Source organism: Salmo salar, chromosome 29 (assembly GCF_965601325.2).
Source record: "Salmo salar chromosome 29, fSalSal1, whole genome shotgun sequence".
NCBI lineage: Eukaryota > Metazoa > Chordata > Actinopteri > Salmoniformes > Salmonidae > Salmo > Salmo salar.
In genome coordinates, this window is record NC_138319.1 from 2,037,526 (window position 1) to 2,054,526 (window position 17,001).

A 17,001-nucleotide genomic window follows, 5' to 3' on the forward strand; every position below is an offset into this window, starting at 1 on the left:
AAGGTTAGTGCATCATTTTAGCTGGTTTTATGGTTTTGGTGACCCTGTCTTTGAATTGACAAAACATTACACACAACTCTTGTAAATGTACTGTCCTAACATACTCTAAATTTATGCTTTCGCCGTAAAACCTTTTTGAAATCGTAAAACGTGGTTAGATTAAGGAGATGTTTATCTTTCAAAGGGTGTAAAATAGTTGTATGTTTGAAAAATTTGAATTTTGACATTTATTTGGATTCAAATTTGCCGCTCTTGAAATGCACCTGCTGTTGATGGAGTGCACCACGGGTGGCACGCTAGCGTCCCACCTAGCCCATAGAGGTTAAACAGGTCAACATTCACAATGCCACGGGGCCAGATGGATTACCAGGACGTGTACTCAAAGCATGCGCGGACAAACTGGCAAGTGTCTTTATTGACATTTTCAACCTCTCCCCGACCAAGTCAGTAATACCTACATGTTTCAAGCAGACCACCATAGTCCCTGTTCCCAAGAAAGCAAAGGTTACCTGCCTAAATGTCTACCACCCCATAGCACTCATGTCGGTAGCCATGAAGTGCTTTGAATGGCTGGTCACAACATCATCATCCCGGAAACCCTAGACCCACTCCAATTCACGTACCGCCCCAACAGATCCACAGGCGACGCAATCTCTATTAATCTCCACACTGCCCTTTCCCACCTGGACAAAAGGAACACCTATGTGAGAATGCTGTTCATTGACTACAGCTCAGTGTTAAACACCATAGTGCCCACGAAGCTCATCACTAAGCTTAGGACCCTGGGATTAAACACCTCCCTCTGCAACTGGATCCTGGACTTCCTGACAGGCCACCACTAGGTGGTAAGGGTAGGCAACACCACATCTGCCACGCTGATCCTCAACACGGGAGCACCTCAGAGGTGCGTGCTTAGTCCCCTCCTGCACTCCCAAGCAAAACTCAAACATCTAAGTTGGCTGACGGCCTGATTACAGACAATGATGAGAGAGCCTATATGGAGGTCAGAGACCTGGCAGTGTGGTACCAGGAGAACCTCCTCTCAAAACAACGTGAGCAAGACAACTACAGGACTACAGGAAAAGGAGTGCCAAACATGCCCCAATTCACATCGACGGGGCTGTTGTGGAGCGGGTTGAGAGTTTCAAGTTCCTTGGCGTCCACGTCACCAACAAACTATCATGGTCCAAACACACCAAGAAAGTTATGAAGAGGGCATACCAATGCCTTTTCCCCCTCAGGAGACTGACAAGATTTGTCATGGGTCCCCAGATCCTCAAAAAGTTTGACAGCTGCACCCAAGAGCATCCTGACCGGCACCCAAACGTAAGGTGCTACAGAGTAGTGTGTACAGACCTGTACATCACTGGGGCCAAGCTTCCTGCCATCCAGGACCTACATACTAGGCGGTGTCAAAGGAAAGCCCAATAATTGTCAAAGACTACAGTCACCCAAGTCATAGACTGATCTCTCTGCTACCGCACGGCCAGTGGTAGTAGAGCGCCAAATCAAGGGCCAAAAGGCTCCTTAACAGCTTCTACCCCCAAGCCATAAGAGTGCTGAACAATAAATCAAATGGACAACTGGACTATTTGCATTGACACTTGTTTTTATACTGCTGCGACTCACTGTTTATTATCTATGCAGTCACTTTACGCCTACTTACATGTACAAATGACCTCGACTAACCTGTACCCCCGCACATTGACTAGGTACCGGTATCCCCTGTATATAGCCTCATTGTGTTTTTTATTTTATTTGGTAAATAGTCGGAAGTTTACATACACCGTCGCCAAATACATTTAAACACAGTTAAACGGCTAGCCATTTAGACACCGACCAAGTTTAGCCCTGATCAAACTCCGATTTTACTATTACAAAAGTTTCATTACCTTTGTTGTCTTCGTCAGAATGCACTCCCAGGACTGCTACTTCAATAACAAATGTTGGTTTGGTCCAAAATAATCCATCGTTATATCCGAATAGCGGCGTTTTGTTCGTGCGTTCCAGACACTATCCGAAATGGTAAAGAAGGGTCGCCCGCATGGCGCAATTCGTGACAAAAAAATTCTAAATATTCCATTACCGTACTTCGAAGCATGTCAACCGCTGTTTAAAATCAATTTTTATGCCATTTTTCTCGTAGAAAAGCGATAATATTCCGACCGGGAATCTCCTTTTCGGCAAACAGAGGGGGGAAAAAAATCACAAAGACGGGGGCGGTCAGGTCACGCGCCTAAGCCCAGAGTCCCTTGATCGGCCACTTGAGAAAGGCGATAATGTGTTTCAGCCTGGGGCTGGGATGACGACATTCAGGTTTTTCCCGGGCTCTGAGCGCCTATGGACGACGTAGGAAGTGTCACGTTAGAGCAGAGATCCTTAGTAAAAGATAGAGATGGCAAAGAAGTTCCAGAAATGGTCAGACAGGCCACTTCCTGTAAAGGAATCTCTCAGGTTTTGACCTGCCATTTGAGTTCTGTTATACTCACAGACACCATTCAAACAGTTTTAGAAACTTGAGTGTTTCCTATCCAAATATACTAATTATATGCATATTCTAGTTTCTGGGCAGGAGTAGTAACCAGATTAAATCGGGTACGTTTTTTTATCCAGCCGTGAAAATACTGCCCCCTAGCCATAAGAGGTAAAGAATTATAGATGCAGAACTCCTTTATGCAATCGCGGTGTCAGATTTTAAAATAGCTTTTCAGCGAAAGCACATTTTGCAATATTCTGAGTACGTAGCTCGGCCATCACGGCTAGCTATTTTGACACCCACCAAGTTTGGGGCTCACTAAACTCAGAATTACTACTAGAAAAATTGGATTACCTTTGCTGTTCTTCGTCAGAATGCACTCCCAGGACTTCTACTTCAACAACAAATGTTGTTTTGGTTCCAAATAATCCATAGTTATATTCAAATAGCTCCATTTTGTTTGTGCGTTCAGGTCACTATCCGAAGGGTGACGCGCGAGCGCATTTCGTGACAAAAAAATTCTAAATATTCCATTACCATACTTAGAAGCATGTCAAACGCTGTTTAAAATCAACTTTCATGCTATTTTTCTCGTAAAATAGCAATAATATTCCAACCGGGCAACGTTGTATTCATTCAAAGGCTGAAAGAAAAAAATGGAGTAGTCTCGTGACCGCGCATCTCCAGTCTCACTGTCCCCAGGCTGACCACTTACAAACTCTCCTGCTGTTCTTCGCAGAGAAAGCAGACACCCCATTCCACTTTCTGGCGGCTTTAGAGAGCCAATGGAAGCCTTAGAAAATGTCACGTTACAGCACATATGCTGTATTTTCGATAGAGATGCAACAGAAGGACAACAAATTGTCAGACAGGGCACTTCCTGTATGGAATCTTCCCGGGTTTTGGCCTGCCATATGAGTTCTGTTATACTCACAGACACCATTCAAACAGTTTTAGAAACTTTAGAGTGTTTCCTATCCAAATATACTAATTATATGCATATTCTAGTTTCTGGGCAGGAGTAGTAACCAGATTAAATCGGGTACGTTTTTTTTCCCAGACGTGAAAATACTGCCACCTACCCCAAAGAAGTTAACTTGGGTCAAACGTTTCAGGTAGCCTTCCACAAGCTTCCCACAATAAGTTGGTTAAATTTTACACCAGCTCTGTCAGGAGGAATGGGCTAACTGAGTTAGGTTTGTAGGCCTCCTTGCTCGCACACACTTTTTCAGTTCTGCATACAAATTTTCTATAGGATTGAGGTCAGGGCTCTGTGGTGGCCACTTCAATACGTTGACGTCCTTAAGCCATTTTGTCACAACATTGGAAGTATGCTTGGGGTCGTAGTCCATTTGGAAGATCCATTTGCAACCAAGCTTTTACTTCCTGACTGATGTCTTGAGATGTTGCTTCAATATATCCACATAATTTTCCATCCTCATGACGACATCTATTTTGTGAAGTGCGCCAGTCCCTCCTGCAGCAAAGCACCCCCACAACATGATGTTGCCACCCCCGTGCTTCACGGTTGGGATAGTGTTCTTCGGCTTGCCAGCCTCCCCCTTTTTCCTCCAAACATAACGATGGTCATTATGGCCAAACGGTTCTATTTTTGTTTCATAAGACCAGAGGACATTTCTCCAAAGAACAAATCTCCTTCCTGAGCGGTATGACGGCTGCGTGGTCCCATGGTGTTTATACTTGCGTACTATTGTTTGTACAGATGAACGTGGTACCTTCAGGCCTTTGGAAATTGCAGTCCAAGGATTAAACAGACTTGTGGAGGTCTGGTTCATCCTTTTTTCTGAGGTCTTTTGCTTTTCCCATGATGTCAAGCAAAGAGGCACTGAGTTTGAAGGTAGGCCTTGAAATACATACAGAGGTACACCTCCAAATGACTCAAATGGTGTCACTTAGCCAATCAGAAGCTTCTAAAGTCATGACATCATTTTCGGGAATTTTCCAAGCTGTTTGAAGGCACAGTCAACTTAGTGTATGCATGTAAACTTCTGACCCACTGGAATTGTGATAGTGAATTATAAAGTAAAATAATCTGTCTGTAAGCAATTGTTGGAAAAATTACTTGTGTCATGCACAAAGTAGATGTCCTAACCGACTTGCCAAAACCATAGTTTGTTAACAAGAAATTTGTGGAGTGGTTGAAAAACAAGGTTTAATGACTCCAACCTTAGTGTATGTAAACTTCCGACTTCAACTGTATATATTTAAAATAAATCTAACTGTGTAGTTGGTTAAGGGCTTGTATATAAGCATTTCATGTTAAGGTCCACATCTGTTGTATTTGGCACGTGACAAAATTTGATTTGACATAGCAGTCTTAAATGGACATCAAAATGTTCAAATATAATGATATAACTGAAAAGATCCCCAATGATTGTACAGAGCAGTAGCAGAGTTTCTGTCTAGATCAATTGCCATTCTCTGACCTTGGCTAATACATCTTTTTTTGCCAAGGTATTGTTCTGCTATTGAGTATCGTAATACTAAACCTGGTATGGAAGTCCAAATTCTGGTAGTGTGACAACACTACATCACTTAAACACGGAACCTGGGTATGATTTAGGCCAGTTTGTGATGCTGTGAAACACCAACAGAAAATACTCCTAGGCACAGACAAGCTAGGTTATAAAGCCAACACAAATACTACCATCCCCTTAATTTACATTACATACAGAACAAGGCAGCCAATACTTGTAATGCGACACATGGATTGAACAGAGTTGCTCTGCAGGCAGAGTGAGGTAGACATGGCTTTGCCTACTTTAGACACAGAGGTCCTAGGCAGGAAGTAGGCTGCTAGGCAGGCAGTAGTTAGTATATGACTCTACATTAGACTGGCAAGGCTGCATTTAGACAGGCAACACAATTCAGATATTTTTTCCCACTACTTGGTCTTTTGACCAATCACATCAGATCTTTTTCAGAGCTGATACGATTAGTCAAAATAACAATTAGTGAAAAAAATATTAGAATTGGGCTGCATGTCTAAAAGCAGCCAAATAGACATGGCCTACCAGAGTGGTAGTAGTAGACAGTACCTTGGTCTGTGAGGCTACAGGGGGCGTGCTGAGCAGGGCTTTGTGGTGACCAGCGTTGTTCTGTGGCGTGCTGATCCTGGGAGACACGTAGGAGCGGGGAGAGGAGGCGTCTGACGTCAACGACATGGGGGACTGGTTCGACTGCTGGGCTGTTGGGGGTAACAGAGGGTGGAGAACGATTAGACATCTATCTGGTTTAGATACTTTAAAAATCAACAGTGCCAAGTTGGAATATGAAGGTTGCCATTGTGTATCTAAAAACAAACAAGGAAGCCAGATAAAACAACAGGGCGGCTGAAGGCCTACCTTGGTTGGAGAGCTGGGCTGCTTGGGAGAGCAGAGTAGTGATGTTGAAGGCTGACGGGCCGGCTGTGAGGATCTTATGAAGCAACGACTGTAACGACGCTTGAGTGACAGCAGCTTTGAGGACTAGAAAGAGAAGGGGGGGGAGTGAGGAAAGCTTGGAAATATGGGCTTTTATCTAAAACCATAACATAAGATGATCCCTAACATCACCCCTGTTTTAGAGCCATCAGATCAGCCCCACTATCTGCACAACCAAACAAAATGTAAACAATGGAGCAAATTATTTCTATGACTAACTACTCTCTAGCTGGTCCAAATGCCTCTTGACGTAGGAGCAAACTGAATCAGGATTGGGCAATATTACGATAGTATCGTCTAGTGATGATGATTATTGACAGCCATCGTCGATGGTGACAGACAATGGTTTACCCTATTTGAACTTGACTGGTGCCACGCAGAAGGCCTAAGAACGGAGTCGTCTAGCGCCCGAGTGAGTAATCTGCCTATTCCTATTTGGTACAATCTGTTTCAATAGAGCAGAACACAAGAGAGGAATATCGACTAGACAGTGAATTTCACCAAGGCAGTGCAAAATGTCCAGTCAGAAAATAGTGTATCCCTTTTTCCTCACTCTGTCATATGCATGGGCTTTATAGCCAAAAACGATTAATTTTATTTAAAAAAAATTATAAAATGGACATTCCACTAGCGGTAAAAAAAAAAAAGAGAAAAATGCTTTATTCCCTTCTCTCCATTCAATATGACTTTGGGCTACTACGCTTTCATCGTTCTTTGCATGAAACACAGGCATGCAAGGTTAAAAACCGAATGTCCAATATAGCCTATCATAGAAGCTTTACGACAAACTATTTCCCTAATAGCTCATGAAGAAGGTACCGTTGTCCTAAAGTTGCCACTTTCAGTCTTGTTCTTTTTGAAAGTCGGAGGCTATAGGCCTAGGCTATTCTCAATCACAGCGTTATGAGAACTGGAACAAACAGCCTATTACGAGAGGAGGATGAGGCAAAGCAATTAGTATCCAGTTCTTTAGATGGGTTTGTAGACTGCTTCTATCCATGGTTTATAACATAACTCACTGGGACGATAAACCGAAAATTACTGACATTTATTAGTCATACTGAACTAATTTTGCATATGTCGGTGTTTTTCGATGATTACACAATATTCCTTCATGCATTAAACAATAGCCTATGGAGCAGCGCGACATATTTGAAAGCGAAACGGCACAGGGAAAAAAATCTCAACGCTCATCTATGTCGTTTCATTTGAACTAAGACTACAGCAGCCAACCAGCCAACAGCTGTGTTCTATTTCATGCTTCCCACACCTGTTGGCAGTTCAAGTGATTTTGCGAGTAGCTTTGCTCATTAAAGGGGGAAAATGAACAGCGATGAAGAAGATGCAGTCCCAGAAATCCAAGAACAAATAGTGCCAAAGAAGGATGCTGTGTTGGTTGTTGGGACTTAATTTGGTTTTAAACCTAGTGACATTGCGCAGCGTGAGGCAGTGTGCTTGTATTGTCGCAAAACTATAGCAACCACTCCAGGAAACACAAGCAACTTATCCTACCATTTGAAACACAGGCATGTAATACAGCATGACGAAGAAAAATGAGGCAGAGGCCAACAAGCATCATGACAAGAGCAAAGCCCAGGCAACAATCCATTTTGGAATCGTTTGCACACACACACACACACACACACACACACACACACCTCCCTATGCAACACATGCATTTAGCTACACCCGCAATAACATCTGCTAAATATATGTGACTAATAACAATTGATAATTTGATCACATTCTGACTGAAGGAATGAATGAAATAACAGATGCCATAACGTACAACATTGCAAAAGACATGGCCCCAATTTAAACAATTGAACAGTGGGTTCAAGTAGATGGTTCACACTCTGGATAAGAAATACAAAGTGCCATGTACAAGAAACGTCATGCCAAAATAACATCGGAGCTGAAACCGTTGTACTATTTCGTGACAACTGGAGCCCTACATGTAATTGACACTGCACTACATCGATGCCGATTAGAAGCTGCGCAGCCGGAGCTTGCAGATGACCACACTGGGGAGATAATAGCCCAGGCCAGGGGCTGCAAGACTCGTTAGAAACCTGGGGATCTGCCAAAGGAAAAGCATCAAACGTCGTGAAAGCCACCAACTGAAATGGATGGACGAGGTTGCTGTGTTTTGGCCATCGACTTCCCCACACGATCGGTATGTATTGTAATCAAGTTAAATAAAAATCGAGTAAAAGGTTACATGGAGCATGGACATATTCTAACTCTCCCTATCCCAGTCAGTTGTCCCACATGCTTCAAGATGTACACCATTGTTCCTGTACCCAAGAAAGCAAAAGGTAATTCAACTAAATGACTATCGCCCCGTAGCACTCATTTCAGTGCTTTGCGAGAGTAGTCAAGGATCATATCATCTCCACCTTACCCGACACCCTAGACCCACTTCAATTTGCTTGCCCCAACAGATCCACAGACTGGAGGTCGACCGATTATGATTTTTCAATGCCGATACCGATTATTGGAGGATCAAAAGCCGATAGATTAATCAGCCGATTAAAAAAAGACATTTATTTTTTTATCTGAAATAATGACAATACTGAATGAAAACTTTTATTTTAACTTAATATAATACATCAAATCAATTTAGCCTCAAATAAATAATGAAACATGTTCAATTTGGTTGAAATAATGCAAAAAGAAAGTGTTGGAGAAGAAAGTAAAAGTGCAATATGTGCCATGTAAAAAAGCTAACGTTTAAGTTCCTTGTTCAGAACATATGATAGCTGGTGGTTCCTTTTAACATGAATCTTCAATATTCACAGGTAAGAAGTTTTAGGTTGAGGTTATTATAGGACTATTTCTCTCTATACCATTTGTATTTCATATAGCTTTGACTATTGGATGTTCTTATAGGCACTTTAGTATTGCCAGTGTAACCATATAGCTTCCGTCCCTCTCCTCGCCCCTACCTGGGCTCGAACCAGGAACACATCGAAAACAGCCAGCCTCGAAGCATCGTTACCCATCACTCCACAAAAGCTGCGGCCCTTGCAGAGCAAGCGGAACTACTCCAAGTCTCAAAGCGAGTGACGTTTGAAACGCTATTAGCGCGCACCCCGCTAACTAGCTAGCCATTTCACATCGGTTACACCAGCCTAATCTCGGGAGTTGATAGGCTTGAAGTCATAAACAGCTGCTGGCAAACGCACGAAAGTGCTGTTTGAATGAATGCTTACGAGGCTGCTGCTGCCTACCACCGCTCAGTCAGACTGCTCTGTCAAATATCAAATCATAGACTTATTAACATAATAACACACAGAAATACGAGCCTTAGGTCATTAACCTGTTAGGGCTAGGGGGCAGTATTGACACGGCTGGATAAAAAAACATACCCGATTTAATCTGGTTACCACTCCTACCCAGTAACTAGAATATGCATATACTTATTACATATGGATAGAAAACACCCTAAATTTTCTAAAACTGTTTGAATGGTGTCTGTGAGTATAACAGAACTCATTTGGCAGGCAAAACCCTGAGACATTTTCTGACAGGAAGTGGATACCTGATGTGTTGTATTACCTTTAAACCTATCCCATTGAAAAACACAGGGGCTGAGGAATATTTTGGCACTTCCTATTGCTTCCACTAGATGTCACCAGCCTTTACAAAGTGTTTTGAGTCTTCTGGAGGGAGATCTGACCGAACAAGAGCCATGGAACGATGATGGCCCATTAGACACCTGGCGCGCGAGTTCATGTTGGGTACCCTCGTTCCAATACGTTATAAAAGAGTATCCATTCGTCCACCTTGAATATTATTCATGTTCTGGTTAAAAAAGGCCCTAATGATTTATGCTATACAACGTTTGACATGTTTGAACGAACGGAAATATATTTTTTCCCCTCGTTCATGACGAGAAGTCCGGCTGGCTTAGATCATGTGCTAACAAGACGGAGATTTTTGGACATAAATGATGAGCTTTTTTGAACAAAACTACATTCGTTATGGACCTGTGATACCTGGAAGTGACATCTGATGAAGAGAATCAAAGGTGATGGATTATTTACATAGTATTTTCGATTTTAGATCTCCCCAACATGACGTCTAGTCTGTATCGCAACGCGTATTTTTCTGGGCGCAGTGCTCAGATTATTGCAAAGTGTGATTTCCCAGTAAGGTTATTTTTAAATCTGGCAAGTTGATTGCGTTCAAGAGATGTAAATCTATAATTCTTTAAATGACAATATAATATTTTACCAATGTTTTCTAATTTTAATTATTTAATTTGTGACGCTGACTTGACTGCCGGTTATTGGAGGGAAACGATTTCCTCAACATCAATGCCATAGTAAAACGCTGTTTTTGGATATAAATATGAACTTGATAGAACTAAAAATGCATGCATTGTCTAACATAATGTCCTAGGAGTGTCATCTGATGGAGATTGTAAAAGGTTAGTGCATCATTTTAGCTGGTTTTATGGTTTTGGTGACCCTGTCTTTGAATTGACAAAACATTACACACAACTCTTGTAAATGTACTGTCCTAACATACTCTAAATTTATGCTTTCGCCGTAAAACCTTTTTGAAATCGTAAAACGTGGTTAGATTAAGGAGATGTTTATCTTTCAAAGGGTGTAAAATAGTTGTATGTTTGAAAAATTTGAATTTTGACATTTATTTGGATTCAAATTTGCCGCTCTTGAAATGCACCTGCTGTTGATGGAGTGCACCACGGGTGGCACGCTAGCGTCCCACCTAGCCCATAGAGGTTAAAATGGTTAAATCCGGAAACTATCATTTCGAAAATAAAACGTTTATTCTTTCAGTGAAATACAGAACCGTTCCGTATTTTATCTAACGGGTGGCATCCATAAGTATAAAGATTCCTGTTACATTGCACAACCTTCAAATGTTGTCATAATTACGTACAATTCTGGCAAATTAGTTCGCAATGAGCCAGGCGGCCCAAACTGTTGCATATACCCTGACTTTGCGTACATTTACATTTAAGTCATTTAGCAGACGCTCTTATCCAGAGCGACTTACAAATTGGGCCAGACGGATTACCAGGACATGTACTCTGAGCATGGCAAGTGTCTTCACTGACATTTTCAACCTCTCCCTGTCTGAGTCTGTAATACCAACATGTTTCAAGCAGACCACCATAGTCCCTGTGCCCAAGAACACTAAGGTAACCTGCCTAAATGACTAGCATCCCGTAGCACTCACGTCTGTAGCCATGAAATGCTTTGAAAGGCTGGTCATGGCTCACATCAACATCATCATCCCAGAAACCCTAGACACACTCCAATTTGCATACGGCACCAACAGATCTACAGATGATGCAATCTCTATTGCACTCCACACTGTCCTTTCACACCTGGACAAAAGGAACACCTATGTGAGAATGCTATTCATCAACTACAGCTCAGCATTCAACACCATAGCGCCCTCAAAGCTCATCACTAAGCTAAGGACCCTGGGACTAAACACCTCCCTCTGCAATTGGATCCTAGACTTCCTGATGGGCCACTCCCAGGTGGTAAGGGTAAGTAACACATCCGCCACACTGCCCCTCCAACACGGGGGCCTCTCAGTGGTGCGTGCTCAGTACCCTCCTGTACTCCCTGTTCACTCATGACTGCACAGCCAGGCACAACTCCAACACCATCATTAAGTTTGATGATGACACAACAGTGGTAGGCCTGATCGTCGACAACGATGAAAGCCTACAGGGAGGTAAGAGACCTGACCGTGTCATGCAAGGAGACCTGATGCAAGGAGACCTCATGTAAGAGACCTGACCGTGTCATGCAAGGACAACAAGCTCCCCCTCACCGTGATCAAGACAAAGGAGATGATTGTGGACTACAGGAAAAGGAGGACCGAGCACGCCCCCATTGTCATCGACGGGCTGTAGTGGAGCAGGTTGAGAGCTTCAAGTTCCTTGGCATCCACATCACCAACAAACTAACATGGTACAAGCACACCAAGACAGTCGTGAAGAGGGCACGACAAAACATATTGCCCCTCAGAAGACTGAAAAGATTTGGCATGGGTCCTCATATCCTCAAAAAGTTATACAGCTGCACCATCGAGAGCATCCTGACAGGTTGCATCACTGCCTGGTATGGCAACTGCTCGGCCTTCGACCCCAAGGTACTACAGAGGGTAGTGCGAACAGCCCAGTAAATCACCGGGGCCAAGCTTCTTGCCATCCAGGACCTCTATACCAGGCGGTGTCAGAGGAAGGCCCTAAAAGTTGTCAGACTCCAGCCACCCTATACTTAGACTGTTCTCTCTACTACCGCAGGGCAAGCAGTACCGGAGCACCAAGTCTTAGTCTAAGAGGCTTCTAAACAGTTTCTAACCCCAAGCCATAAGACTCCTGAACAGCTAATCCAAATGGCTACCCAGACTACTTACTAACCTTTGATGATCTTCATCAGATGACAACCCTACGACATTATGTTATACAATGCATGCATGTTTTGTTCAATCAAGTTCATATTTATATCAAAAACCAGCTTTTTTACATTTGCATGTGACGTTCAGAACTAGCAAACATCCGGTGAATTTACTAAATTACTCACGATAAACGTTCACAAAAAACATAATTACTTTAAGAATTATAGATACAGAACTCCTCTATGCACTCGATATGTCCGATTTTAAAATAGCTTTTCGGTGAAAGCACATTTTGCAATATTCTAAGTAGATAGCCCGGCATCACAGGGCTAGCTATTTAGACACCCAGCAAGTTTAGCACTCACCAAAGTCAGATTTACTATAAGAAAAATATTCTTACCTTTGCTGTTCTTCGTCAGAATGCACTCCCAGGACTTCTACTTCAATAACAAATGTTGGTTTGGTCCCAAATAATCCATAGTTATATGCAAACAGCGGCGTTTTGTTCGTGCGTTCAAGACACTATCCGAAAGGGTAAATAAGGGTGACGAGCATGGCGCATTTCGTGACCAAAAATGTCTAAATATTCCAATACCGTACTTCGAAGCATGTCAACCGCTGTTTAAAATCAATTTTTATGCCATTTTTCTCGTAAAAAGCGATAATATTCCGACCGGGAAAGCGTGTATACGTACAAAGAGAGAAAATAAAAACATCTCGTGCACGAGTCTGAGAGTACTCTGACCAGCCACTATCCAAACGCGATAATGTGTTTCAGCCTGGGGCTGCCTCGATATCATTCAGCTTTTTCCCGGGCTCTGAGAGCCTATGGGAGCCGTAGGAAGTGTCACGTTACAGCAAAGATCCTCAGGCTTCAGTAAAAAGAGCCAAGATGAACAACAACTTGTCAGACAGGCCACTTCCTGTTCAGAATCTTCTCAGGTTTTTGCCTGCCATATGAGTTCTGTTATACTCAGACACCATTCAAACAGTTTTAGAAACGTTAGGGTGTTTTCTATCCAAAGCCAATAATTATATGCATATTCTAGTTACTGGGCAGGAGTAGTAACCAGATTAAATCGGGTAAGTTTTTTATCCGGCCGTGTCAATTACTGCCCCCTAGCCCTAACAGGTTAAGGGCTTGTAAGTAAACATTTCACTGTAAAGTCTACACCTGTTGAATTCTGCGCATGTGACAAATACAATTTGATTTGACATAAGGGCTGACCTCATTAAGTTGAATGGTCGATAGGCTGTTGGTCGACCAAGAATTTTTGGGAGGTCAAGCTGTGGCAAATACATTATTTTTTAATTATGGCACCTGTCTGAAGAGGACTAATCCATTGGAGGCCGCAGGGATGCCACACCAGTATTACATTTACCTCTAATTCCCATAATTCCTAATCTAAAAATGTTTGGTTACGGTAATTCCTGTTAATGCATTCAATATATTATCATTACTACAGTCTGTAGGAGTGGACACGTTTGCAGAGTGCACAACCTAGGCTTCACTTGTGAGAAAAAAATGTTTTGGTTTATTTCATTAAATTGTCAATTTATTCATTGTCTTTTGTTTGGAGCGCTGCTATTAATCTTGAGTAAGGACATGCACCTGATTACACATAGAAGTAGGCCTAGGCTACCTGGCCTGTGCACAAATGTAGGCTTATAAATGTCCCCATTTGATTGTCTTAACTCACTGTGGAGCTACTCAAATTTACATCCATTGAGAATGACAATAGTTTCTCAAAGTGGCCTATTTGAAAAATCTTTCCAGTGCTCTCCCTTTCGACAACCACTCAGCATGAACGTGGGGTGGGGGGGAATGGCATGCTCCGGTCCGGTGGCAACATCATAAAACGGGCTTACCTGATTACTTCTCCCTTGTGCAAATAGCCTACAGCTGGGTCTGTCTGTCCAGAGCTCATTGAGGGTCCAGAATAATTTATACAATGGTTGCAAGTTTGCTAGAGAAAGCTTCAGGCAGGACCAAGTTAATAGTTGATACAAAGTTTCAAGTGCCTTGCAGACAGTCCATGCATAGCCAATGTGATTTATAGAATATTTATGTTTAAATCAGGATATTTTCTACCTACAATGTTTTTATTTGTTGGCTTTATGTAGAGGGGGGCTCAGGAACAATTTTTCTTCTGGTTAGAATATATTGATCTCTGGCACCCTGTAGTAATTTGTGTCTTCATTTTTAAATGTCAGTTCCTAAAGCATCAGAAAAGCTCAGTAGGCTGCATATATAGTTGATGTTATTCAAACATCGGGTGTGTCTATGGAAAAATACACGGTTTAAAATTTCAAATGTGTATTTTTCCATATAGACACACCCTGTTAAAGCCCTCAATGAGCTCTGGACAGACAGACGACTCTCGGTGGACCAAGATTGTTTTTAGTCGGGGACAGCCCTACAGGAAATCACCTAACCCTATAACAAACAGCAGTATTCGGTTTAGATTCCAGGTCAATTTAAATCGGGGCTTGCTAACGGAAAAGCCATTTTAGATTTCATTAAGACCCCTAAGTGGAGCACCAGTGACTAAGAGATTTCTCTCTAGGTTTAGGTGTGTAGCACTGAGTGAGGGAAACCAGCCCGGGAAGAGAGCAGAGCATCAGCAGGAACACACAGTCTGACCAAAAGTAGTTCACTCCTAAGGACGAGGAAGTCAAACACACATGCTAAACCAAACAGGCTTTACTCAACAGTAGCCTGGTCCCAGATGTGTTTGTGCGGTCACGCTAACTCCTACGGTCGTTGTCATATCAGAGGAGTAGGCAAGACCGCGCAAACTGATCTGGGACCCGGCTAACTATAGACCATCTTCAATGAGTCAGAGGCTTACTGATGCAACAGACCAGACAAACAAGTCCCCCTTTGTACCTCACTATTGTTGTCACGATACCATAATTTTGACTCCGATACCCATAACAGGTTTAGTATCACGATACTCGATACCATTGGATAAAAAGGCGTATTAGCCAAAGTTACAGAATGGCACTTGATCCAGACAGATCTTTTGAGTTCAATATCATTACATTTTAATTGTTTTGTCAATTTTTCAGGGACTGCCATGTATGCATTAACCTGTTAGGGCTAGGGGGCAGTATTTACACGGCCGGATTTAATCTGGTTATTACTACTGCCCAGAAACTAGAATATGCATATAATTATTGGCTTTGGATAGAAAACACCCTAAAGTTTCACCCTAAACACCCTAAAGTAAAACTGTTTGAATGGTGTCTGAGTATAACAGAACTCATATGGCAGGCAAAAACCTGAGAAGATTCTGTACAGGAAGTACCCTCTGACCATTCCTTGGGCTTCTTGGCTCTGTTTATTGAAAACTTAGGAAGTGTCACGTTACAGCAAAGATCCTACGGCTCCCATAGGCTCTCAGAACCCGGGAAAAAGCTGAATGATGTAATTCCAGCCGCTGGCTGAAAAACTTTAGCGCCTTTGGTAAGTGATCTATCAGAGGACCATAAGACTGAGGCGTGTGCACGGGGCGACACCATGTTTTTATTTTCTCTCTCTGTACTAAAACACGATTTCCCGGTTGGAATATTATCAGGGTTTTTTTTACGAGAAAAATGGCATAAAAATTGATTTTAACCTCTAGGCTAGGCGGGACGAATTCGTCCCACCTACGTAACAGCCACTGCTATCCTGTGGCGCGATTTTCAAAACCTTAAAAATCCTATTACTTCAATTTCTCAAACATATGACTATTTTACAGCCATTTAAAGACAAGACTCTCGTTAATCTAACCACACTGTCCGATTTCAAAAAGGCTTTACAACGAAAGCAAAACATTAGATTATGTCAGCAGAGTACCAAGCCAGAAATAATCAGACACCCATTTTTCAAGCCAGCATATAATGTCACCAAAACCCAGAAGACAGCTAAATGCAGCACTCACCTTTGATGATCTTCATCAGATGACAACCCTAGGACATTATGTTATACAATACATGCATGTTTTGTTCAATCAAGTTCATATTTATATCAAAAACCAGCTTTTTACATTAGCATGTGACGTTCAGAACTAGCATACCCCCCGCAAACTTCTGGGGAATTCGCTAACATTTTACTAAATTACTCACGATAAACGTTCACAAAAAGCATAACAATTATTTTAAGAATTATAGATACAGACCTCCTCTATGCACTCGATATGTCTGATTTTAAAATAGCTTTTTGGTGAAAGCACATTTTGCAATATTCTAAGTACATAGCCCAGGCATCACGGGCTCGCTATTTAGACACCCGGCAAGTTTAGCACTCACCATAATCATATTTACTATTATAAAAGTTTGATTACCTTTTGTTGTCTTCGTCAGAATACACACCCAGGACTGCTACTTCAATAACAAATGTTGGTTTGGTCCAAAATAATCCATCGTTATATCCGAATAGCAGCGTTTTGTTCGTGCGTTCCATAATCTAATGTTTTGCTTTCGTTGTAAAGCCTTTTTGAAATCGGACAGTGTGGTTAGATTAACGAGAGTCTTAATAGTCATATAGTCATATATGTTTGAGAAATTGAAGTAATAGCATTTCTAAGGTATTTGAATAACGCGCCACGGGATTCCACTGGCTGTTACGTAGGTGGGACGAAATCGTCCCACTGGCCCTAGAGAAGTTAATGAATCAATTTGCTTTTATCCAAACTACATAGG

General features: G+C 42.2%; 1 protein-coding gene across 2 annotated transcripts in view; it reads right to left on the bottom strand.

Moving 5' to 3' along the window:
- LOC106590019 (WW domain-containing adapter protein with coiled-coil) overlaps positions 1–17,001 on the bottom strand; it is a 74,372-nt gene that overhangs the window by 16,213 nt on the left and 41,158 nt on the right. For both annotated transcript variants that reach the window (XM_014180501.3, XM_082970644.1), the window contains 2 exons: positions 5,842–5,964; positions 5,536–5,684 (listed from right to left, as the gene is read on the bottom strand). In XM_014180501.3, coding sequence (XP_014035976.1) covers positions 5,536–5,684; positions 5,842–5,964 — 272 coding nt within the window. The remainder of the gene's footprint in view (positions 1–5,535; positions 5,685–5,841; positions 5,965–17,001) is intronic.